Source organism: Alosa pseudoharengus, unplaced genomic scaffold (assembly GCF_046254945.1).
Source record: "Alosa pseudoharengus isolate Yale_2024_CS ecotype anadromous, Long Island Sound unplaced genomic scaffold, YU_APseudo_1.1 YU_APseudo_1.1_scf_15, whole genome shotgun sequence".
Classification (NCBI taxonomy): domain Eukaryota; kingdom Metazoa; phylum Chordata; class Actinopteri; order Clupeiformes; family Clupeidae; genus Alosa; species Alosa pseudoharengus.
This window is the reverse complement of record NW_027468620.1, coordinates 21,666,978-21,691,478: the sequence shown is the minus strand read 5'-3', so window position 1 is coordinate 21,691,478 and position 24,501 is coordinate 21,666,978. Positions and strand designations below refer to the sequence as shown.

The 24,501-nt window shown below is 46.0% G+C and overlaps 1 protein-coding gene across 1 annotated transcript; it reads left to right on the top strand.

Moving 5' to 3' along the window:
- Positions 1 to 723: 723 nt before the first annotated feature.
- mmrn2a (multimerin 2a) lies at positions 724 to 22,749 on the top strand. Its single transcript, XM_076285890.1, has 8 exons — positions 724 to 1,167; positions 8,619 to 8,741; positions 9,495 to 9,601; positions 9,929 to 10,015; positions 11,051 to 11,248; positions 14,911 to 15,359; positions 15,875 to 17,369; positions 19,515 to 22,749. The coding sequence occupies exons 1-8, from the start codon at positions 806 to 808 to the stop codon at positions 19,913 to 19,915; spliced, it is 3,222 nt and encodes a 1,073-aa protein (XP_076142005.1). The 5' UTR covers positions 724 to 805; the 3' UTR covers positions 19,916 to 22,749.
- Positions 22,750 to 24,501: the final 1,752 nt, after the last annotated feature.

Sequence of the window (24,501 nt, the reverse complement as noted above, 5' to 3'; positions counted from 1 at the left end):
GGGAGTGGAGGGGCCAGTGTGTGTGCAGCTCAGGCTCAGCGCCTCCTCCTCGCCTCCTCCATGCCTCGGAGAGGGCTGGGAGCCGCGCGGGCTCGGCTCATTGTTCCAGGCCCCGCGACCTTTCCACGGAGGGGGAACCGGCTCGGGGCGGGTGGGAGGTTCATTTCCGAGGATTGTTGGAGGGCTTTGAAACCATTAGACAGAGAGGGAGAGAGGTGTGTGTGTGTCTGTGAGTATGTGTGTGTGACTGTGAGAGTGTGTGTCTTTGAGTGTGTGTGTGTGTGTGTGTGTGTGTGTGTGTGTATGTGTGTCTGTGAGTATGTGTGTCTGTGAGTATGTGTGTGTGTCTGTTTGTGTGTCTATGTGACAGAAATTATGTGAGTCTGTGTGTGTGTGTGTGTGTGTCTGTGTGTCTGTGTGTGTGTGTCTGTGTGTGTGTGTGTGTGTGTATGTATGTGACTGAGTGTGTGTGTATGTGTGTGTGTGTGTGTGTGTGTGTCTGTGAGTGTGTGTGTATGTGTTTTGGGGGTGGGAGTGGTTAAGAGGGATGGGGGGCCCAAAAGGGGAGGGGTCTCAGTGTCTGAAAGGAGGGACGAGATGAAGAAAGGGTGGGCTTTTTCTTTTTTTTTTTCGGTATGACGGGGGGCGGGGAGTTTCCAGCAAGCTGGAAAGCTGTCTAAAGCAACTGCTTTAAAACAAATAGCCATCCCACTCTCTCGGAGGCTTCAGATGTTTTGGCAGCTAGCGGCTGGAAGTGTTGGAAGGAACAGGAACAGGACCAGACACACACTCTCACACACACAGAATGACAGCGGTCGGGGAGCTGGTTCTTTTGCTGGGGCTGCTGCTGGCAGCTCACTGCGATGTGCGGGCCAGGGACCCCGAGCTGGAGGAGGAGGAGGAGGAGGCCACGGCAGGGGACTCCTACGGGGGACGGGCCAGCTGGGACCGGGGGGTCCCTTTCACAGGGGGGTATGGGGGGCACCACCACAACACCCACCACCCCACCAGGGGGCACGGACCGGTGGATCTCCCCGGGGGAGCGCGCCATCATCCCAGGGACCAGCGGCAGGCTCACGCCATGGGCCACGGGCAGCAGCACACCCAGGAGGACACGCCCGCAGGGGATGGGGGCACCGGGCCCCAGGGCATCCCGGCCCGCACCGGGTGAGTGCTTGTGGTCTCTTTTATCATGCTGAGATGAATGCCAGGCCAGATGTGTGGCTTGCCTCGCCATGCTTTGCTTGTGTAGACACACACTTACACACACACACACACACACATTATTTCCTCTCTCATTCAGAACATGAAGAGAACACCCACCTGCGAGAGCTCGCAAAACACACACACTCACACACATTGGTTAGCTCACCAACGCTCTCACTAATTAAAGCTGAGATTCCAAATTTATATGTTTTGGATCTCATTATTTTCCTTGGAGAGCCACCCAGGTTGAAGCACTTCCACCCCACATAAACTCAGCACCATAAAGAAAAGCACTCTCACAAATACACGTCGTCTCTCCCCCTGCTACTCCGGGAGGTTCTCCTGCTCTCTTCTGTCAGCACTGTCAACTCCCTCTGACCCTCCAGCAATGCTCTGCTCTCTTTCTCCCTCTTTCTCCCTCTTTTGCTCCGTCCGCTATCTCTGCAATCTCTTCTGTAATCAGCACTAAGCTGGTGGAAAACCTAAACAAAAGGTCCAGTCTCAGACAGCAAGCGTTTATGTATCTACCCTACTCTCGTACACAAACATGGCGCTCACTGCCTGGCCCTTGGCCCCCCGCTCTGCTTATTGGCACTGTACCAGGGTCCCCTGGCTAACGCCAGTGTCATAGGAGCGCACATGTTTTCCTTTACGCGCTACTAATCAATGGTAATTCATCTTAATTGTTCCGGAAAAACATGGGAGCCCATAGGATTCCTGTAGTTTTTTATGAGCTGACCCGGTGCGTTGTGCTGGCACGGTTTTGATCTTCTTTTCAAGCGAGGGGCAAGGTTCACAGGGGGACTTGTCACGACTTCATCGCAGATGCATACATTACACCCCTAAATTGGCCACTCACCGCTGCCCCGATACCCCGATAATGTGGCCCCAGGGGAGTCGTTCTGGGGCCGGAGCAATTTGTTTTTCTTTTTTCTTTTTTTTAAAGAGAAGCCACTTCAGAAGTCCTCCAAATGGGTTTTTTGTTCGAACAGGAAAGAGGAGGGGGGGGGGGGGTGCAGGCTCTTTCCTCTGCCGTGCCACCATGGGTAAGGTAATAGGGAGCACATTGCGAAGGATGGAGAGAGAGAGTGAGATGGTGATAACTGGTATTGTGGGCTGTGCGAGGAGGAGGTAAGAGGGTTCACACACACTCACATACACACACACACACACAACGTGAACCAGCATGAACCTGAGTAAACACAAGCTGTGGTTTTGTTGAGGTTACCTCACTGCTGCTCACGGTTCAGGTGATTGAATGACACAAGCACATACACACACACACAAGCACATACACACACACACACACACACACACACACAAAGCATTCACTGATATTCACACACACCCAAACACACACAGCATTCACTGATATTCTCACACACACACACACACAAACACACCTGGGTTGGAAGCATAGAACTGGTTTGGAGAGATTTAATTAAGTTGTAAAAAGCGTCCAGTGGTGTGGAACAGGGCCTTGTTAAACAACAGGTGGAGCCCAGGGAGGAGAGGAGAGCTTGACGGGAATGTGGACGTGAATGTGGGTCTTTTGATTGACGTGACGTGAGGCTTTGGCATGAAGCTGAAGTGGGTTACTGAGGGGCCAGGGGAGAACTCCAAAACACACTCCCCAATAGGCTCCAGAAAATAGGCTTAGCGTGAACGCAAAGGGGGAAGTCAGTCAAGAGGTTGGGGTGGTGTGTGTGTGTGTATGTGTGTGTGTGTGTTGGGGGGGGGTTAGGGGCTTCTAGCCAGTAAATATGCAGACAATCCTACCTCCACCTTAACTGTGTTGTTCAGTGCATTATACAGTAATCCAACTTAATTGAAGGATATTTAGGAGATGAAGTTTAAATAAATATATATACACATATGTCCACCACCAGGATAATCATATTTTGTGCAGCCATTTCAAACAGCATCGCGGCTCAAATCAGTGGACTAGAGAGAGGACATTAAAAAGGATTAAACGTTCCAAATCCTGTCTGCCCCTCTACATGCACCCCCTGGAAGTGCCTTGTGGGTACCGGCTGTCTGGCTGGCTGCTCTATCCCAGCAGGGGGCCTCGGCTATGGGGTCTGTGATTGCATCTCCCTGCTCCGGTTTCCAGAGCGGAAGCACCAGTCCCATCCGCCGCCACCACCAAGCGCCCATCCTTGCGCTGCCCCACCGGGCCTCCCCTGATCCCAGGGACAGCAGGCATGGCGGCACTCCCCCCTATCACCGCCATCTGATTGCTCTGTGGCTTCCTCCCCTGATTCTCCCTCTGTTGGTATCTCCCTCTCATGCCTTTGTTTCCGATGCCTGGATCCTGCTAATGTCCCTCATGTTGACATTATTCTTACACACACAGGCTGCTTTGAGTTTTTTTTTGCTATCGCTCTCTCTCTCTTTTTCTTTCTCTTTCTCTCTCCCTTGTTATTTCTTTGGCATACAAGGCATTGTTTTGTTTCCAAGTCCATGCTAAACTCTATGGTAAACAAGATCTCAGACTACACTCGTCCAAAGCATTCTCCCCTCCGTACTTGACTCCATTTTACGTGTATCAGTCATGGTGCTCTGTAGGACCTAAGTGTCTAACAGTCTAATACACCAAAGCTTGCACTAAACGAAACACAAAAGGACATAATGGGGTCTGTCTTATCTATCCCAGCTGTGGTGAGACTGCAGCAAACAACTCCGAGCTTTTAATCTGAACCCAAGAAAAACAAAAATAGTTTCTATTAATATTGACCTGTAATCCATTTCGAGACAGGGGGGCTTAGGGGCGCAGTGATAAACCGGTTACATGGAAGTCTTCATAACCCTGAACTGAGAGGAGGAAGCTCCCTTCCTCCCTCTCCCTCCCTCTGTCTCTATATCTCTCTCTCCCTCCCTCCCTCTCTCTCTCTCTCATTCCCAGCCTCCATGGACTAGCAATCCATCTTGAATGCTCACTTATTACAGAAACAGCTCCTTCCACAGGTCGTTCAGCTCCATGTTATGCTTTGCTGAAAACTTATCAAGCGTCCAACACAAACAGTGTTTGAGGTCGGTGAATGCACAGGGACTGGAGACAGACCGGGAGCGTTAACATGAAGGTTTGAGTGGGGGGTGAGGGGTTGGAGTGGGGGGGGTGCAGAGGGGGTGTGCAGTAGCGGAAACAGCCGGAAGGTCAGAGGTTTGGTGCATGCATAGAGACAGCCACGAGCACATGTCCTGGGAGAGGGTCCGAGGTTGAGGGGGTGTGGGGGAGAGAAAAGATGAAGAAATGGAAATTATTACCAAGGCATAAATATGTAAACAACAACAAAAGTGATAAAAAGAAAAAGAAACATTTGAGAAGGAGAATTAGGGTGATAGAGAGAGTGAGAGAGAGTGAGAGACAGAGAAAATTATGCAGAGAAAGAGAGAGAAGACAGAGACAGAGTATCAAGCACTGCATGACAGAGAAACTCTAAGAGCAAAGGAAGGGTGAAGGAGTGTCCTCTTCCTTCCTCTGAGGAGCTGGGCATGGCTGCTGCTTCTGCTGGTATTCGAGAATGGGACTTGCTGGGGTGATGGAGGTGGGGTGGGGGAGCCAGGCATTGTGTGCTAACATGGGGATGTCCCCTCATGATGTCTGTGGAGGAAGGAAGTGACACGGGGAGGATGTGACACGGGGAAACTCTGAGAGGACGCGCGGCTATCATGAGGGCGGTCCTGGGGGGCGGAATGTGGGTGGGTGGGTCATCAGAGAGGCATGTGGGAGCCTGGCAGGACAGTCCACTGGCAGGGATCTCCAGATAACGCACACACACACATACGTCAAGGGATGACAGACCGTGTAGATATACTCAACGTAAACATGCGGCTCAGCCTATGGGCTGAGGCCACACTCTGCTGAGAGTAGGACGTTGTTGCATCAGAGCACTGATGCATTGCTCTGGAGAGCATCTCCGATATTTTCACAGTTTGAACCACAACGCTTGAAAAGAAAGACAGATAAACAGATTGAGTAACACTCACCATGTGTGTTTTAGGATGTTTGCATTCCACTGGAAGGGTTTGGGTCCTTCGGTAAACAAGGGGACAGCGGTCTTACGCAAGCTGGTCGCATTTGTGCCAAGAGGCATCATCTTCCCCCCATCTTTTTTTTTTGGAAGATTGTGGTTCAGGCGTCATTGCCGGAGCTTTGTGTTTAGTCTATGAGGGCCACAGAAAGTGTGTGAGATCTGGGGGTGGAAGTGCTCGTTGTGTTACGCGGGGATGATCTGTATCTCAGCTTTCTCTGAATATAATTTACAACACAGTATCAAGGCTGGCAAGGTCGCAGTGTTCACCCAACTTTAAATGAAGTGAAGAAATGTCCTCATCTTGAAAGCAACTGGACTACTTAAGCCACTCAGCACAGGAAGCACAGTACCTCCATCTTTTCCACTTTCCCCAAACAAAAAGCTGTATGAACAAATTTTGCCCTAGTTTCCCACCATTGTCTTGCATTACATATTTGCTGGCTTGCTTTTTCACAGTGCAACCCCGTTGCTAAGGGACACTCTTGAATACGAGGCGGGCCCCCGGACATTAAAGTTGCATGTTTCCACGCGTGTGTTTTCGGTGTCTGTGTGCGTGTTCCCAGCTGCACCTCGACTCGACGCAGGGGGTCTGTTTGGGCTGGAACATGAGCACAAAGTCAGGCAGCCAAACACAATCTATTCTTGTCCACAGGGGACTGGAGAGTGGAGGTGCACTTAGCCAAACCAGCCAGGGAGATGAAACAGCCTGGTGTGCGGAGGAGGAGGACACAGCAGCATAAGCCTGTCTGGAAACAGAGTTGGATAAGATGGGAGGGAAAATAAATAAATAGACAGACAGAAAGGGAGAGAGAGAGAGAGAGAAAAAGATTTAGAGAGGGGAGGAGGAAGACGTAATTAAGCCACTCACACAAATCCTGATGAAGGTACGCAGCCCACACAAAATCAATTAACCCTGTGACCGGTGACACAACGCAACTGGCTTCGTAGCAGCACAACAGCCTCCTGTGGGCGTCAGGGCCTCTGGCTGGAGATGACAGAGACGGGCCGCACCTTGCCCTGCTCGGCCCGACCCATGAGTCAGTGGGGCAGCGGCGTGTTCCAGCTAAAACACCAAACACTGGAGACCCCCGCGCTCACCCCGAGCAGCACCACTCGTCCCCCCAGCGCATACGTCAGCCTTGGGGCGCCCAGGCGAGACCTGGGGAGACCCGGGGAGCCCGCTGTCCCCCCAACTACTCACTGACTTCTCGCTCTCTGATTCATGGTTTTGTTTTAGGGGAGAGTAAAGCAAACAAATGACCCCCAGACAGCCTTCCCAAATTACTCAAACAACTCAAACTTCCCTCCTTTGCTCTCCCACTTACATACATCCACAGTGTTTTTAAGTGAAAACAATCTCCTTTGCAGGCAAGCTTTTTAGCTTCATATCAGAAATAATCTCTGTCCATACTGCATGCCTGAAAACTTATCATCATATCAGATTACCCACACATGACTATAAGGTTTGTTTACATTCATGGTAATGCTACATGAGCCCACCAGGCCTACTGTACATGTTTCCAGACAGTTACATGTGAACTTGCTGCAAGGTTGCTATTGGAAAGCTGTGGTAGATTTGGGGCCATGGATTGGAATTCGACGCCCCTTCTGCTCACCTGCATCCCAGGACCACCTTGGTCAGGCGTGATGACCTCACCTCAGCGGTGCAACGACCCCAAACTCGCTCTCATTCGTCTCCATTACGGCAGACAGGCTGCGAGCCGGGGGTCTGGAGTGGGTTAACGCAGCTCAGGTTCTGAATGGACGCCTTGGGCGTCTGGGCAAGGTCAGAGAAGGACACCTGGTGGGAAAACAACCTTCCACACAACCCTCCTCCCAAAGAGAGGCCAAGAGATCAATCCGTCTGCACCACCACTATGGTGGCTGGCTGTTTTGTTGCCCTGCCCGCCGTGGCTTTGAGGGGTGTTGGTAAAGGAAGGAACTCCAGTGCCTTGCCTGTGCCATGTCAGGAAGAGACAAGGCGGTTTGTGTCGGGCTTGGCCATGTAGGAAAAAGAAAAACAAACTCGTAAATCAGGGATGTCGTAAAGTATTAGGCAAGGCAACAACATTTGACTTGAGAAAATAAACAATTTGTTTCAGAGTCAGTTTTCATTACCACACAGACAAGAACTAAGTGACTCCATTGTGTCCCCACTGCATGAGGAAACCATGTCTTCTTGATAGGAGGCAGTCCAACATCTGCCATATTTAAAAACACAGATAGTGACTTCATATCAATAAAATAACAAATAACTTCTTAGTTCATGTGAAAACAACACTAAGAACCTCAAGTGGTGTTTTTCTATCCTTTCCCCTTCAATAACCAAAGGGTAGTAGTAGCATAGCAGTTGTAATCCTGGTGGATTTTTAATATGATGATGTGATATGACCCTGACTTTGAAATGTAACATGAAAAAACAACCATGTAAGATATTTTAATACATTTATGATGATTACAATATTTTTGATGTGTTTGAGATGACTGGCCTCTTTAGACCTCCCTGGCTTTCACAGATGTATCTCTTAGAGTCAAAGCAGTCTCAGTCAGCATATATAATGACCTAGAATACGTAGGATTACTGAGGTATCATTTTAAAAACAATGAGCTCTTTCCCTTACCCATGGTTAACATGACCAGGTCAAATGAAGGTTCTTCCTGTCTCCAAGAGGTCCTCCACATATGTAACCTTCTGCAGCAGGAAGGAAACCCCTTAGTGAGCAAGAAAGTCCACCAGAGAGAAAGGTCTGAACAAGTCACACTACAAAAGCTTCAAGACCCTCTGTTACAGCTGTAGTGTGTCTGCCATATATCTATCTATGGTATACGTACAGTACAGGCCAAAAGTTTGGACACACCTTCTCATTCAATGCGTTTCCTTTATTTTCATTTACATTGTAGATTCATCAAAACGATTAATGAACACATATGGGATTATGTACTTAACTGAAAACATGTTTTATATTTTCTTTTTTTGAAAATTACTATTTTTTTTTAAATTTAATAACATATTCAGCAAGCCATGACTTGACAAATATTCATCTGTGGGCCAAATAACTTTGCATTCATTCATAGTTTGGATGCCTTCAGTAAGAATCTACAATGTAAATAGTCATGAATAAAGAAAACGCATTGAAATGAGAAGGTGTGTCCAAACTTTTGGCCTGTACTAGTTACTACTACTATATATATATATATGGTGTCTGCTCACATGATGTATTCGTTTGACAACTTAGATAATCAATCATTTCAATTTTAAGACCACATGTGAAGACAATTGTAGTGTTGTGAGTAAACAAGTTCTGATCTTACCTGTAATAGGATGATATGATTGTTTCAGTAAATCTCATTTTAAAATTGTTTCCTTGTCTCCAGGAACTGGTGTGCGTATGTGCAGCGGCGCGTGATCACCATGGCCGTGTCCTGTGGGATGGAGAAGTACACCATCAAGTCCCAGAGCCCCTGCCCCAGCGGTACCCCCGACTGCCAGATCATTCTGTGAGGGCAACCGACCAGTCTCACATCCCCTCAGACCTCAGTCTCAAACACACACACACACACACACACACACACACACACACACACACACACACACACACACACACACACACACACACACACACACACACACACACACACACACACACACACACACACACATCCATACGCACAGAAATCACTTCTAACACATTACATTAAAGGGGCAGCCGTGGCCTACTGGTTAGCGCTTCAGACTTGTAACCGGAGGGTTGCCAGTTCGAACCCCCGACCAGTAGGCACGGCTGAAGTGCCCTTGATACAAGGCACCCAACCCCTTACTGCTCGCCGAGCGCCGCTGTTGTTGCAGGCAGCTCATTGCGCCGGGATTAGTGTGTGTGCTTCACCTCACAGTGTGCTGTGTGTGTTTCACTAATTCACGGATTGGGATAAATGCAGAGACCAAATTTCCCTCACGGGATCAAAAGAGTATATATACTACTATGCACAACTCAATGCCAAAACCATCGATATGTGGCATATTTGTTTGTGTCTCAGTAAGAATTTTTAACCCTTAAAACATAAACATGGACAATACATATATTTCATATAATATTCTAGACAGTTCTAGTCTAGAAATAACTCTGGTCCTTCTTGTTCTTCTGTATGATGTACTCAAGTAAAATATATTAGGACAAGTACTGGACAAGTTCACAAGACAAACTCATTTTAATAGTGTACAGTGCCTAAGTTAACCCCCTGTGGTGTGTGAAGGTATAAGATGTCCACACGGCCGGTGTACCGGGAGAAGCAGAAGATTTTCACAGCCTTACTATGGCGCTGCTGCCCTGGCCATGGGGGAGAGAGATGTGAAGACTCAGGTATAAACACACATACACACCTACACACAAAAACACACACACACACACACACACACACACACACGCGCAGGAATCCCCTCTAAACACATTACAAAACACAATGCCAAAATCATTCATCAGTGCCACACTGATCAAAGCATGTTGTTTTGACACATCACACACAAGTCACAGGATGTGAGTCGGCACACACGCAGCTCTGCAGCTAAGGCTCTTCCAGCCCGGAGATTTAGAGCTATATTTTCCAAGTGCTAATATAGAACAGACTTCCTGTGTGTGCCATGCCTCCCCGTCTTTTTTTTTCCCTCACTCCTCTTTCGCCCTCTCTAGTTCCAGAGGACCATGTCGCTGATCCTCAGTCGTCCACCGTGGCAGGAAGAACCCATCCAGGAGAATGGACCACTGTTCACCATCCAGGTAGGCCCTTGCCTGGTCACCCTAGTTATGGACAGGAAAGCCAAACCCCTGCTTACCTTCACCAGCTCTCCTGGCTAATTAGGGAAGTGATGCACGGGCCAGGAGTGAACACGGACTGAGCCAGCAGGAGTGAGTGAATGTTTGTGTTCTAGCCTGCTGGACTGTGGGAAGGTCATCACCTCCCCTGGGAGGCAGGAAAGGGTGTGTGTGTGTGTGTCTGTGTGTGTGTGTGTGTGTGTGTGTGTGTTTGTGCAGTCCATCCATAAAGCAAGGCCACAAGTGGGGCGTCACTCATGATGACTACCTCAAAACAAAAAAACAGCCGCAAACTCAAAACAACACAAAAACATCACACACACTCCGGACCAAACTAATGGCGAGCCCAGGCCGGCAGCTAAATACCAGGGCCCCTAAAAATAAACCCCTGGCCTTTTCGTAGCGGCTTCAGGACACAAACAAAAGCAGCCAGGGACAAAAGAGTAAATTCCCAAGCTGCTGACCAGCTCGCTCCAAGACCCTCCACGCCTCTTATTGACCAAGCTTCCGAAGGAGAAAGCTCCCAGATAATTAATCCTTCAGCTCCACTGGAGTCAAATAACCACTGCAATACTCTCGCTTTCTTCCCCTTCATCTCTTCCTCTCATACATACACATAAGCCTACACACAATCACACACACACACTCGGCAATAAAGAAACCAGCCTTTTGCATAAGTTAAAAATGCTCCACTTGACTGCATTTTCATTCCGCTGTGTTAGCGCCACACAAAATGGACTGAATGCAACACTGATTTTTCAGTAAGCTCAGCAGTGCATTTAGTAAAGCCTATGGCAGTGTAATTTACCATGGTCGCACATTTACATTTTAGTCATTCAGCCGACACTTTAATAGAAAATGTCTTCCAGTATAGAGCAATTCCATTGCCATTGGTGTGTATCATTTAGTGTGTGTGTTTCCATGGGTGTCAAACCCATCACTATACCAGTTGACCTACTGCAGTGCATTGAGTGTAGATCTCTTCTTGTCTTCCTTCAGGAGCGCAAGGACAACCACAACTTATCAGTGACCCGAACTGGGAACAGAATGACTTTGAGGTGTCGGGCAGTGAGCTGTATGAGGCCCGAGGGACGCCAGCGGAGAACGACACGTCTGCGGACCTCACCTACGACTACCCACACAGCCCCCAAGACCACGCAGACCATAACCACAGTCAACATGCCTATGATCAAGGAGGTAGGCCAGCTGAAGGTCACTACATACAGAAAACAGAGTTGCTGCTTCTAGGTTCTCCACATGCATCCGGACACTAGGCAGCTAAACTGTCAGAGTTGGCAGCCAAAGATGGTGTTTCAGTTACGTAACGACCTAAACAAAACTCAAAACAGGAAATACAGTACCTCCATGTTTACCACTTTTCCAACCAAAATGCTTTACGAGCAAATTTTGCCCTAGTTTCCCACCATTGTCTTGCATTAGCCTATTCGCTTTCTCGCTTTTTTACAGTGCAACCCCGCTAAAATAAATTTTCAACGTATGCATTATGCCCTGTATATATAAGGAATACAGTGTGTCCCACAGAATTGGATTCTATTTGTGGTGGTAGGTGACAGGGGGTGGTAGGTGACAGGGAGTTTTTAACATGCATGCAGGTTTGTTGAGGGACAGAGACACAAGGAGAGGCTGTGCAAAGGTGCGCATAGCTATACAATGAAAGGATTTCATCCAATTTAAGTAGTACAACATAGAAAATCATTGTGTGGTGGTCAATGTTAATATTGTGTTGGGCCGCCACAAATAAGTCAATGTATGGGAAACACTGGAATAGTATATAGAACGCCGGCCATTATGTAAGGGATAATGGCCGCCAAGGTGTCCCGTTATACTGAATTAATGGACAAGGCGGAGGAAAAGAACTCTCCGACGCATCATTCATTCTGTAACAGGACACCTCGACTACCGTTATCCCTTACTTAATAGCCACCCCACCAGCCAATCAGAAAAGAGTATTTCTTCTCTCCGGGTGATAAGCGTACATATAGAATAGATGGACAGAAGGATGGACGGATAGTTGGATAAATAGACGAATGTCAGATATAGCTGATAGGTGGGGAGGTGAACACAAGTACATCTCTATCCTCCAGAATGCCTCATGGATCAGTGAAAGCACACACTTCATCCCTAGTTGGTCTCTCAGAGTTGCACCTCTGGCCCTCTTTAGTGCCTGGCTCTATCAGTAGACTTGTAGGACCCACAACAGATTTTCCAGGAGATTATTACAGATTTTGTGCTGAACTGTTATCTTAAGTGACATAGAGCACTGCCAACTAGACAAATTGCTCCCACAAACATAAAATTAAGCTGTTAAAAAAATTTATTTGAAAACATTCACTGATATGGACATTTTTTACGTTTTCCCACAACTCATTTAAACACATTTTCAAAAATAGTTGACTTGGTAAGATAAAATATACATACAAATCAAAATATTGGTGTGTGGGCTTCCGTCCACCCAACACGAGCTTCCAGAGATGTTATCAGCTGCAGTCTAGTCAGCAGTATGTTAGTCTCATCCACATCCTTAAACAGAGAGAGAAAGAGAGAGATGGGGGGAGGGAGAGAGAGAGAAAGAGAGACAGGGGTAGGGCGGTGGGGGAGTTGTAGGATTGGGAAGGCAGTAAATATCCCTGACCTGAGCTGGGGGGTTGGGGAGGGGACTGGAATCTACGACAGGGAGCATTTCCACGCTCCCGCATGGACTCCTCCTCATCTCAGTGTCCCGTGCTCTTCCGCCGATCCCTCACCCCTGCCTGCCACCCCCCCAGCCTCCATCGCCTTACCGTTTCCTCCACAGGAAATCCTCTCTTTCTTCTGGCCTGCAGAAAGAGTGCAACCATGCATTGTCTGCGTGGGAGCGTGATGTAAGGATGCTGTGGGAATGACAGAGGGGGTTCAGATATAGAGCCGTCACTCGCCTCTCGCATCCGCACGTTGGAGGTGACTCATGCTTCCTGACTGGCGTGGCGGTGTAAATTTTGCCCATTACGTTATACCAGCGGTCCAGCTATGTCCACTGAATACGTCACACCGTCTCGAAAAAATGAAAGCACGAAAGAACAGTCACTGTGACCACAGCTAATTAAACACAACACAGAGACAATTCAACAAAGTACCGACGTTCAAAGCTGACCACACACATATTTTAGGTGTAACATTTTTGTAGATTTGGGTGATTTCTTACTGCTGCTAAGGGACCACCCTCTCATTGACCTTGTGTCCCTCTTCGGGAACTAGAAAGGCAGCCGAGAACTGTAGGAGCTCCACATCATCTCCTGGTAAAAAGAAAACAACCGAGGAGCGATAAAATGGCCCCTGGGTGGCCCCCGGGACATGCACACACACACACACACACACACACACACACACACACACACACACACACACACATACACACACACACACACACACACACACACATTGTTGAGGGTAAGCAGACTCAGCATGCGGCGCGAGCCGGGTCTGGATCCTGTCCAGATATCGGGAAAACGGCGTGTGGAAAATGGACAGAGGGCCGTGTGTCACGTTCTCTCTCTCACACACACATATGCATGGACACACACAATCAGCACCACACACATGCTTATTCTCCGTTAAGGACAGGAAAAATACACATGCAGGCACACACAAACATACAAGATTAAGCACATAAACACACATATACTGTAGATACAGATAGATACACACACACACACACACACACAATCTCTCTCTCTCTCTCTCACACACACACACACACACACACACACACAATCTCAAACACACACAAGGAGCTAAATGATTTCTCAACATGTGAAAAACAGATGCATACACATGTTAACAAACATCCTGTTTCTCCATCATATGGGAATGTAGTCCCAGACATACTCAAGCTCAAACATGTACAGTACCAACCATGACTATGTATGTGCCTGCCTGTGTAGATAGATCTGCGCTCAGTACCTAGCCACATGCAGTCATATACATTTCAGCACATGTTCACACCTACCACCACACAAAGCATTTAACACATGTACAGATTCCAACACACATATACTGTAGATACAGATGCACACACACACACACACACAAACAAACATACACACACACACACACTTTCAAACACACACACACACACACACACACACACACACATCCACCTAAATGGGTTCCTCTGGTGTTCCTGTGAAAGCCCTGGGCTGATAGGAGATCATTAAAAAGCAGCTGAGGTCATGAGGGTAGCCTCTGGAGACGTCCTACTTTCCAGCATGAAATCACTGTGTGACCTGGCAAACAAACATACACACAATCAAAGGAGAGAAAACTATGCATGGGGGTGGATGATGGCGGAATATTTCACATGATCTATTTTTGGGCTGTGACCAAAGAGTCCTTGTTTTATTTAACAATGACACCCATTTCAGTGGACACAGAGCGAAAACAATAAAAAGATTAAATCTGAATTAATCTTGAATGTTCAGATACACTGTATTTTTTTCTTTACTTAGGTCATTATTCAAACATCATCAAGATTATTCTGCATTTATAGAAAGCCTTACTCCAGGGCATTCTCTTGTTACAAAGAGGCAATGGAGATTGTTCTCAAATTGTCTCCAAGGGTACCTCACTAAATATGTATGTAATACATAAATATGATCTACTTAATAAATATAAATGAATGTATGGTGGAGCATTGGTAGTGCCGCTTTCTGACAATCAGTTCCCAGCATGCCATTTGGCCCATCTTCTGAACTGTGGTCAATTACGCTATACAGAAACACTGTACTTACGTCCACTCCCAAACTAATAAGTTGCGTTTCTACATACATTTCTGAGTCCTTATTCTATTTTGTGACCCTCAGGTCCCGTAGATGTGAACCTACCTCTTCCCAACTCTCCTGGCCTTTTGGCCCTACCTCACTTAGTTTCCGTGATCATGGCCCAGCTCCAGCCGACCTTGGACGGCTTCAACCACCACCTGGACCGCCTCTCCCAGGAGGTGGGGGGCCTGTCCCGCGACGTGGCCGCCCTCAAGCTCCAACAAGAGGAGAGGGGACGAGGGGACCTCGATCGTGAAACCCTGAGCCAAGGAGTTGTGGAGACCCAAGAGGGGCAGGAGGGGCAGGAGTACCCAACGAGTCGCTATGAGTTCCTGGAGGGGAAGCTGGAGGAGAGCTTCCAACAGATCGAGGAGCTGCAGAGGCAGTTGGACGAGAGGCTGCATTCCCAGCATGCCATGCTTCACTACAACCTGACCATCTTCAAGACGGACGTCGATGCCAAGGTCAAGCGACAGCAGAAGAATTTACAGGTGTGGCCCCACAAACCATCTTTGGTAGTAGCAAAGCATACTTTTCCGTATTTGAGAATAGTGAACTGATTGTGTAAATTATAGATTTCAAATGTTTAAGTTTGGCAGGAAATCATTTTTAGCAATATCAACAATGTTTTAAGCCCTCATAAAGACCAAAACTGAACATGCTGTTTTAGTGATTTAGCTGTAATAATAAAGCCATTTTCATGCATCCTTCCTCATCACATATCTGAAGTGCCTGGATTCCTCCTCCGCTTTCAAGGCATTTTTCCACAATTTCCCACGAGCACCCAAAATACTTTGTTATTTGTGTGCCACAAGCTACTAGTCATCTGTTTTTAAGTCTGAGTCAGAGTTGACCCCAGATGCTTGCGGACTGACTAACCCAGTCTGTGATTCCTTTCTAGTCACACATAGCCTGGGAGTCTCCTTTTTGGATTGCATTATTAGCTGTGACCAACTGATCATTAACAATTAGTCACTTCCTTTTGCCTCCCATGTGTATTCCATAGCTGAATCTTCAGGCCTTGAACTCGTCTATCCTAGAGCTGAGGCAGAGCCAGGAACACCTAGAGGAGGAAATCCAGCGATCCTGGGACACACCCATTGAAGGACCCATCATCCCCGCTCAGAGCCAGCCGACCAGCATGGACACGTCCCACATCTGGGATGCCATCGCCCGTCTGGACGAGAAAGTGGTGAATAATACGGTGAGGGTGGACGCTTTAAGCGAGGGGCTCCGGGTGACGGACGAGGGCATCACCAACCTGCAGAGCGTCCTGCAGGGGCTGGACGAGAAGATCGTCGACACGGGCCGCCAGAGCCAGATCAAGTTCATGGAGACAGGTCTTGAGGTGGACGCAGCACGGACGGTGGTGCTCCAGCGGGTGGATGAGCTGGCCAACAACCTGACCCTCCATGGCGAACAGCTGCAGGATGTGGACAACGACATGGACTATTTGTTCAAGCGCCTCTACGCTAACGCCAGCTCAGGCGGCGGTGGCTGCAACTGCCAGGCCTCGCTCTCCAAATTGCAAGAGGCCATTGCCAGCGTCAACACGATAGCCAACAAGAACCAGATGGCCCTGGAGAAGGACGCACAGTCCAAGCCAGAGGGCTGGAATGACTGGATGCCATCCGTGCAGGACCTCAAGCAAGGACTGAGTTACGTGCAAAACGCGCTGGCCTTTGAGCAGGAGAGAACCCGGGCCCTAAATTTCAACGTGTCCGTGCTGCAGGCCTCGCTCGTGGCCAGCCAGCAGGACATCCAAGCCCTCCAGAACAAGGAGGATAGGAAGGAGGCTGAGGTCCAGCGCCTCCAAAGCTCCTTCGACTCCGTGCTGATGGACGCCACCCGCCACGCTGAGGTCCTGGAGGTGGTGCTGGGCATGGAAGTGCTTGATTTTTCGAAGTTGCCCATGGACAAGCAGATGGAAAACTCCATGCCGGCGACTAGGAAGTTGATCCAGGATTTGAAGAAGCAGCTTGCGTCGGCTTCGGAGTCCGAGGCAGCAGATGAGCCCGGACGAGTGCTGACTGACTGGGAAATGCAAGGACTTGCCAAGAAAAGTGGAGACAAAGATTTGAAACAAATCCTATATGATGAGCCAGAGGAGGGACAAGATTACTCTGACAGTGACTTTTGGAGTCTGGACAAGGCCGTGGAGGAACTTGCCATTCGGGTGAAGAGCATTGAAGGGCGATCCTGCCCTGCTTCCTGCTGCAACTGCACCAAGGACACCACCCCCAGTGGTGTGGAGGGGAAACTGCAGGCAGAGGTCAACTCTCTGCGCCAAGGCCTTGAAGAGCACCTGCAGGTATTCAAGAGCCTCTTCAGCAACACAGAGGGTCTGACTGGCTCGGAGGCTTCACTGGATCTGGACAAACTGTCAGCGATGATGAAGAGGAAGGACGCTAAGCAGCAGAAGAGGCAGCAAAAGAGGGGCAGCCTTCAGGGAGAGAAAGCCACCCATCGTAGCAGGAGGGATGCATCACTTGAGACAACAGGTAGATAGAAACAAAACAACACACAACTCTATATAAGAAAAACTTAAAAGTATCTATTTTAATTAGGCAAGTCAAGTCAAGTTTATTTATATAGCGCATTTCATACACAGAGGTCATTCAATGTGCTTTACATAAACAAAAGCAAACAATAATAGCAAATAAAAGCATAGAAGGGCAATAGTCAAAAAATAGTTCAAAAAGTAAAGATCATAATAAAAAGAAAACATAAAACACACAAGGTAAAATCATTTAAAAATAAAAGACAAGGTAGAATAATTTAAAGACAGATTCAGAATGTGTAACTCAGTGCAGTTAGCAGAAGGCATCTGAGAACAGTTTGCCTGTTCAAAGTGTTTAAATGTATTCCGAAAGTTGGTTCCAGAGCTGAACTGCATAGCAGCTAAAAGCTGCTTCACCATGTTTAGTTCTAACAGCAGGTTTTACTAACAGATTTTTCTCCCGAGACCTGAGAGGTGGAGAAGGTGTACTGCTGCAGCATGTCTGATAGGTATTTAGTTCCTGCTCCATTTACTGATTTATAAACAAGCAGCAGCGCTGCTGTAAGTCAATTCTGTGACTTACTGGAAGCCAGTGCAGGGACTTGGAATTGCATTAATGTGGCCAGTTCTTTTAGTTTTCGTCAGAACCCTAGCTGCTCTGTTTTGCATCACCTGAAGCTGTTTGATAGGAGGGGCTGTGAAAAGCCCATTGCAGTAATCAACCCTGCTGGAGATATAAAGACATGAATGAGTTTTTCTAAATCACGTTTTGACATCAGCCCTCTAAGTTTGGCAATGTTTTTGAGGTGGTAAAAAGCTGATTTAGTTATTGCTTTCATGTGCCTGTTGAAATTTAGATCGCTGTCAATTAATACACCAAGAATTTTAACAGTATCCTTTGCTTTGAACCCTATTGTGTCAAGGAGAGTGGCAATCCGAAGTCTTTCCTCCTTTTTACCAAATATAATTACTTCAGTTTTTTCTTTGTTCAGCTAAAGAACATTTTGAGACATCCAGTTGTTGATTTGGTCAATTCTCTGACAAAGAGATTCAAGGGGACCATAGTGATTTGGTGACAGCTAAGTAAATTTGTGTGTCATCTGCATAGCTATGATATGAAATCAAATTATGAAATTTTTTTTGATGATTTGTCCAAGTGGGAGCTGAATAATAGTGGCCCCAAGATTGACCTCTGGGGAACACCACAGGTCAAGGACGTTGGTGTTGAGGTACAGTTGCCGATGGCAACAAAGAAGCTCCTTTCTTGTAGATATGATTTGAGCCAGTTGCTAACTACCGGTATACCTGTAAATCCAACCCAGTGTTCTAATCTGTATAATATGTTCTGATCAACAGCGTCAAATGCTGCACTAAGATCCAGTAGTACTACGGATGTTTTGCTTGCATCTGTACTGAGGTGTATGTCATTTAAAACCTTAATAAGAGCTGTTTCAGTGATGTAATTGGCCTGAAGATCACACTGAAAGTAATCAAAATACCCATTTGATGTTAGAAAGGTGGTTAGTTGATTAAAGACTACTTTTTCAATAATTTTGCCAATAAAAGGTAGATTGGATATGGGCCTGTAATTGTCTAGCATTGAGGCATTCAGGTTATTCTTCGGGCTATAGAACAGCTGTTTTCAGGAACTTAGGAAAAGTGATACATTTACAATATGAAGGACATCTGCCACTATAAGATTTGAAGAAACTGTTGTACCTGAAAGTTCCGGATGTTGAGTTAGTAATTAAGAAGATATGGGAAGAGAAGAGATGAATAAGAAGAGAGGGGGAAAAAAGTAAATCTAGTCTAGTATGTAACATACAGACAAAGGCCTCTGTGACTTTAATGGCAGCTTGTTATGTTTAAAAAACAGTTTGCTCAAAGTTTAAGACGGGTCATAACAGTTTGTTTTCATGAAAACCAATGTTCACCAATTCCGAGCTAGAGCTAGGGCTCCCTCTGGTGATAGTAACAATAAACATCTAACTGTGTGTCCCCTAGGCCAAATTCCATGTTAACTTCCCCAATGACCTTTTCAGATATTGAATAATGCTCTATATATTTAGTTTGAATTTATAAAAATACATTTTAAAACTCCTTCAATGTACATATATTTTACATGCCTATTTCACTCTTTCCTCAGCTATCCAATCAGACTATCCCCTTGCGTTCATTTCAAGTACCAAGAGTGGCAGCAGTAAGGATGGTCCGCTGATCTTTGAGGACACCCTTTTGGACCGTGGCCAAATGTACTCTGCCACAACCGGAGTGTTCCGTGCACCCGTCAGAGGACTTTACCTCTTTGTCGTGACGCTCGATTTTGGGCCAGGGGCATCTTTGGCTCGTCTAATGAGAGGCGAGGGGGTTGTAGCAGCGAGCCTTCATCAGAGCCAGCGGAAGCCAGCGGGACCTGCCACACGTGTATGTCTGCTGCAGCTCGAGCTGGGCGAGCAGCTGTACCTAGAACTATCCCAGGGAAGTCTGGTGGGCAGCAGCCCACAGGACAATACTTTCACCGGGCTATTGCTTTTTCAGACCACCTGAGGGCACTCTTCATACTTCACAAAACCGAGGGAATATGATTTACAGAGACAGACAGCTGCTCATATGCATATTTTTATTATTCTGCAAGTCCTTTGTTATCACGCTATTTTGGTTGCTTTATATTTATGGTTAGCCATTTCCATTGAGCACAGTTATTGACTGTGTCACATGGAGCATAGTAAGACAGGTGGCTGATGCCTGATGAGCTGGCCTTTGACTTCTGATGAGAATTAGTTGAAGAGACAGACTGGAAAACTGAGGAAAGACATTGTCAAAAGCGGTGCACCTCACATACTGTATTACTTTCTAAATTGATATACACATTAAGAGATATTTTTTTTATTAGCTTGGTATAGCCCATCCTACTTAGCTTTGGATAAGTTAATATTGTATTTTAAATCATATTTAGGCACTGGGTAATATCCCTAATAGCATTACCAAGTCAGTCAGAAATTTTGTTTTCATTTGTAGATGTCTTGCTTATATCGCAGAGCTTGGCTTAGCCTACTGAGTAGGCTAATGATTAGCCTACAGTACATGCATATAGGCCATTTTACCTTACATAGCCTACAGAAGCGACTGTGTCAAACCTGTTAAAGGTAGGGTAAGCAATGCTGAATGGCATTGCGTTTGTTTATGCTTATGTTCGTGTTTCTTAGCAGACATTTTTGTCAAAAGCAACTTCCTTATATTTGAGCTGAAGACCAAACAAAAACAGAAGTAGCTCAACTGTCCCTTCAGCACTCCCCGAGAAACTCCGCAAAGGGGTTTGTTATTGTTTGAGGGGCAGGCTGCCCCCACATTGTTTGGTTCACATTTTTTTACTGTGTCCTCAGAGAACGGTGAGTTATCAAATCATGAGGAGATATTTGCTAAATGTTTCTAAATTTGTTACGTGTTAGAAATTGCTTAATCGCTTACCGTACCTTTAAACCAATTGGGGTGAACCAGCTCGCAGTTCATAACAGACTTCTTACCTTCATAAATTGCAAAAGCACTAAGGGGAGTGACCATGTGGAAGTCACTTTTACAGCTACTGTTATGTATGTTTTCAAATGGTTTCTTTTCTATGAGAATCAACCAAGCCAATGCTTGTAAAGCAAACTGTTGTATTTTGTGTGTGTGTGTCTCTGTCCTAAAGTTGCACTCCATAATTCTAAGCTAATATACTTTCTTTTAAACTGAGCTCATTGCTCCTCATGGCCTGTCTGTTCAGTGTGTTTTGCACACTCATGATGCTAATAATGGGAAACAAGCAGGCCGGAGGTGCGTTCAAATTCGCAAACATAGGCGAATGTTTATAAAAGATTTTCTGATTGCCTTGAGTTTTCCGCAAACAGTTTGAGGAGGTAGTTCAGTGCAAACACATTGAGAGTTGGACGGAGAGTTACCATTGAGAAGGAATGTTTACACAAAATAGTGACTGTATGGTTCATCCAAACATGTTTGCCGCAAACCTTCGCCTCTGTTCAAGGAACTTGAACGCACCTCTTGACTGAGCCATGACGAATTCCAACCGATCAGCACATTGTTTAAAGTTGCTCTTAGCGTTGTTGGGTAACGTCACTTTTGTTGATGTTCAAACAAAACAGAGAGATAGCCAAGGGGGTAGGCGAATGTTCGGAGAGCGTACCCTCTATGGGCAGCTTTGAGGCTAGAAGTCGTTCACTTGGAGTTAGCATTCCATTGACCCCAATTAATTTTGGCGTCACTTTGACACCTTGCCATTATAAATTAATTCTGTCCGTGGCCCATCCACAACAGTTCTGCGACCCACTTTTGGGTCCCGACCCACCAGTTAAGAAATACAGGCTTAGAGCACCTTTAAGGAGCACAGCGGAGAGGGTGTACATTGATTGGCTGTTGAGCTGAACTGTAAGTAACCTTTCACCAGAATTGCGGACTCTGCCTTTAATCTCTCTTCAGAGAGTGGATCAGCCAGCATCAGCCTGGCTGAGAAGGTCTGCAAATACAAGGGAAAATAAAATAAAATAAAAAAGAATAAGCAAAGAAATGTGAATGCAGTGTTAATGGCAGAGAAAGAAAGCAGGATTAGAATATCACCTCTCAAGAAAAAGCCTGTTTGTCTGCATTTTCTTCTCTGTGATTTATTTGCTTACACCCAGTAATGTATGATATATGTGATCTCTGATCTGTCACTGTCTGGCTTTGTCTGCATGTCTGTTGGTGTGTGTGTGTGTGTGTGTGTGTGTGTGTGTGAGTGTGTGAGAGAGAGAGAGAGAGAGAGAGAGAGAGAGAGAGAGAGAGAGAGAGAGAGATATGAATACTTGTCTAGCCAGAAAGGCAGACACAAAAAATCATTACCCAAAAAGCAAAGGGTATGTGGTCACTGTATGACAGGGGAGGTAGAGTCAGAGGTGCACTTCCTTCTATATTGTGATAAGTACACACCCCAAAGGGATGAATACTTTGATAGATTTGACCAGGCCACCCCAGGCTTCCTCACATTGGAAGAGCAGGAGAGGCTCACAATACTCTTGGGAGAGGATACCGGAACCTGCCAATTGTCTCCTCACTACACAGTGTGAGAATAGGCATTACGTATATGCAATTCCACCCCCAGTCTGTTACTTACACCATCTCTCTTTTTCCTTTTCCGTTTTATGTGTGTTCATTTTTTCTCATAACAAACTAAAATGTTTATGTGCGTGCGCGATTGAGTGTGTGTATGTGTGCATGTTTTTTTAGAATCACAGATATTGTTTTATGATTGTTATTTTATGTTCTGATGAGTTAATATTGTATGCTTTGGCAACACTTTCTTTTATGAATTGTCATGCCAATAATTGCCAATAAAACTTTTTGAATTTGAATTTGAGAGAGAGCGACACTGGATATATTCCCCTTCAAATGAAGATGTTTGAATAACACTGTGCAAATATGTCTTACTTTTACAGGACTTTTATGGGCTTTTCCCAAATCACGGAAGTAACGTCGACGCAGTGGTAGATAGTAGCAGAGTACAATCCATCAGGCAAGTGTTATTTAAATAAACTCCTGGTGTACTTTCAAACTTTTCAATGCCTCATTTTATGAGTAAAGAACATAGTTGTACTACTGTAGAAGTTTCGTACCATTCAGGGAATTATTAGTGGGGTAATTTACGAGATACTCTATAGGTTCCATAAGCGCCTGCAGAAAGTCATTAGTTTCTGACAGCGCTCGGCCAGGGTTCGACCAAGGGAAAACAGGTTCTTGGAGGGTGTTTGGCTCGGGGTCATGGTGCAAAGGACCCTAGGGTGAAATTACTCCGAACCATCGCTTTAACTGAAAATGGGTTAGACCAGTTAGCCTATAGGTAGTCTATAGCTACGAGGGCACTAGGCTAATGTCACATTCTTTTTGTCGCCATAAAGAAACCAAGCTAAACACATACAGGGCTCACAATAAAACGGTCGAGCAAACCAGGGGCGCAGGAGGCACGGGGGACGTGGGGGATATGTCCCACGCAGTGCTGAAGAGACGGCCATCGTCCCCCTCACTTTTGATAAGGAAAAAAATCCTTATATACGCTAAATAAATAATAACCTATAGGGTTTGCGCTAACTATGTAAAACTCCCCATTAACAGCATCACATCACTAACCACAGCCATCTACAGTACTGTAAGACTGCACAATCTCATATTCACTCTGTTGGATATCTGAAGCCAGTTTGTCTAACAACCATCATTAGAGATGCTTTTCGTTTGGAGCGGCATACTGGTAGGCCATCAAAAGCATAACATTTTCGGTTTGGTTTGGGATCTAATTTACTTTTGGACTGTTTGATTATATTGCTAAATGTTGGGACTGATGGGCACTGAACTCTGGGAGATATTTGATGGTTCACTGTTATGTTTCATGCAGTTGAAAAAGTGTCGGGATTTCCACCGCTGTTTATTGCGAGACAAGGCAGCATTCATTGAATAGGGGTTGTGCTGTAATAGAAACCTTTTTGCCTAGCCAAGTAGCCTAAATTGAGTTATTGTTTAATTATTCACAGGGATTAAAGTGAAAAAAAATCGTTTGACTGAACTTTTTTCAGGCCATAAGTCATACGTTGTTCATATCTACCTATAGAGATAGCACCCCTTTTGCGGTCGCGACCTATTGGTTTTTAATGTACAAAAAGATGCAAACAGCAAAGTAAAGGGAGTATTCGCCTTATTCACACAGCGGCCATTGTTTAAACCAAAACGAGGCTACAGGGTACACTTACTATATAATTAATGCCACCTACAGGTGAATGCATAGAACATAACAATCCTATGGTTTGTGTACCCTGTAGCCTCGTTTTAGCCGCCAATGGCCGCCATGTGAAAAAGGCGAATTGAGAGTGTTCTTGATTGAGATTGAGTTTTCCTGATGAACAAAAATATATTTTAGTACCATCCCTGACCATTGCTGATTAGCCATTGCTGTTCTTTTCTACTGCAGCAATATTGTAGAAAGGCTTTAACACACTCTTATTTAATTACTTCAGGCCAAAAGTGTTTAAAGGGGAGATTTTTTTCTTGTTAATATGCAATTCAACACCAAGTAAAATCTATAAAATCAAGTTTGCAAGACTTCCCATTTCCTCATC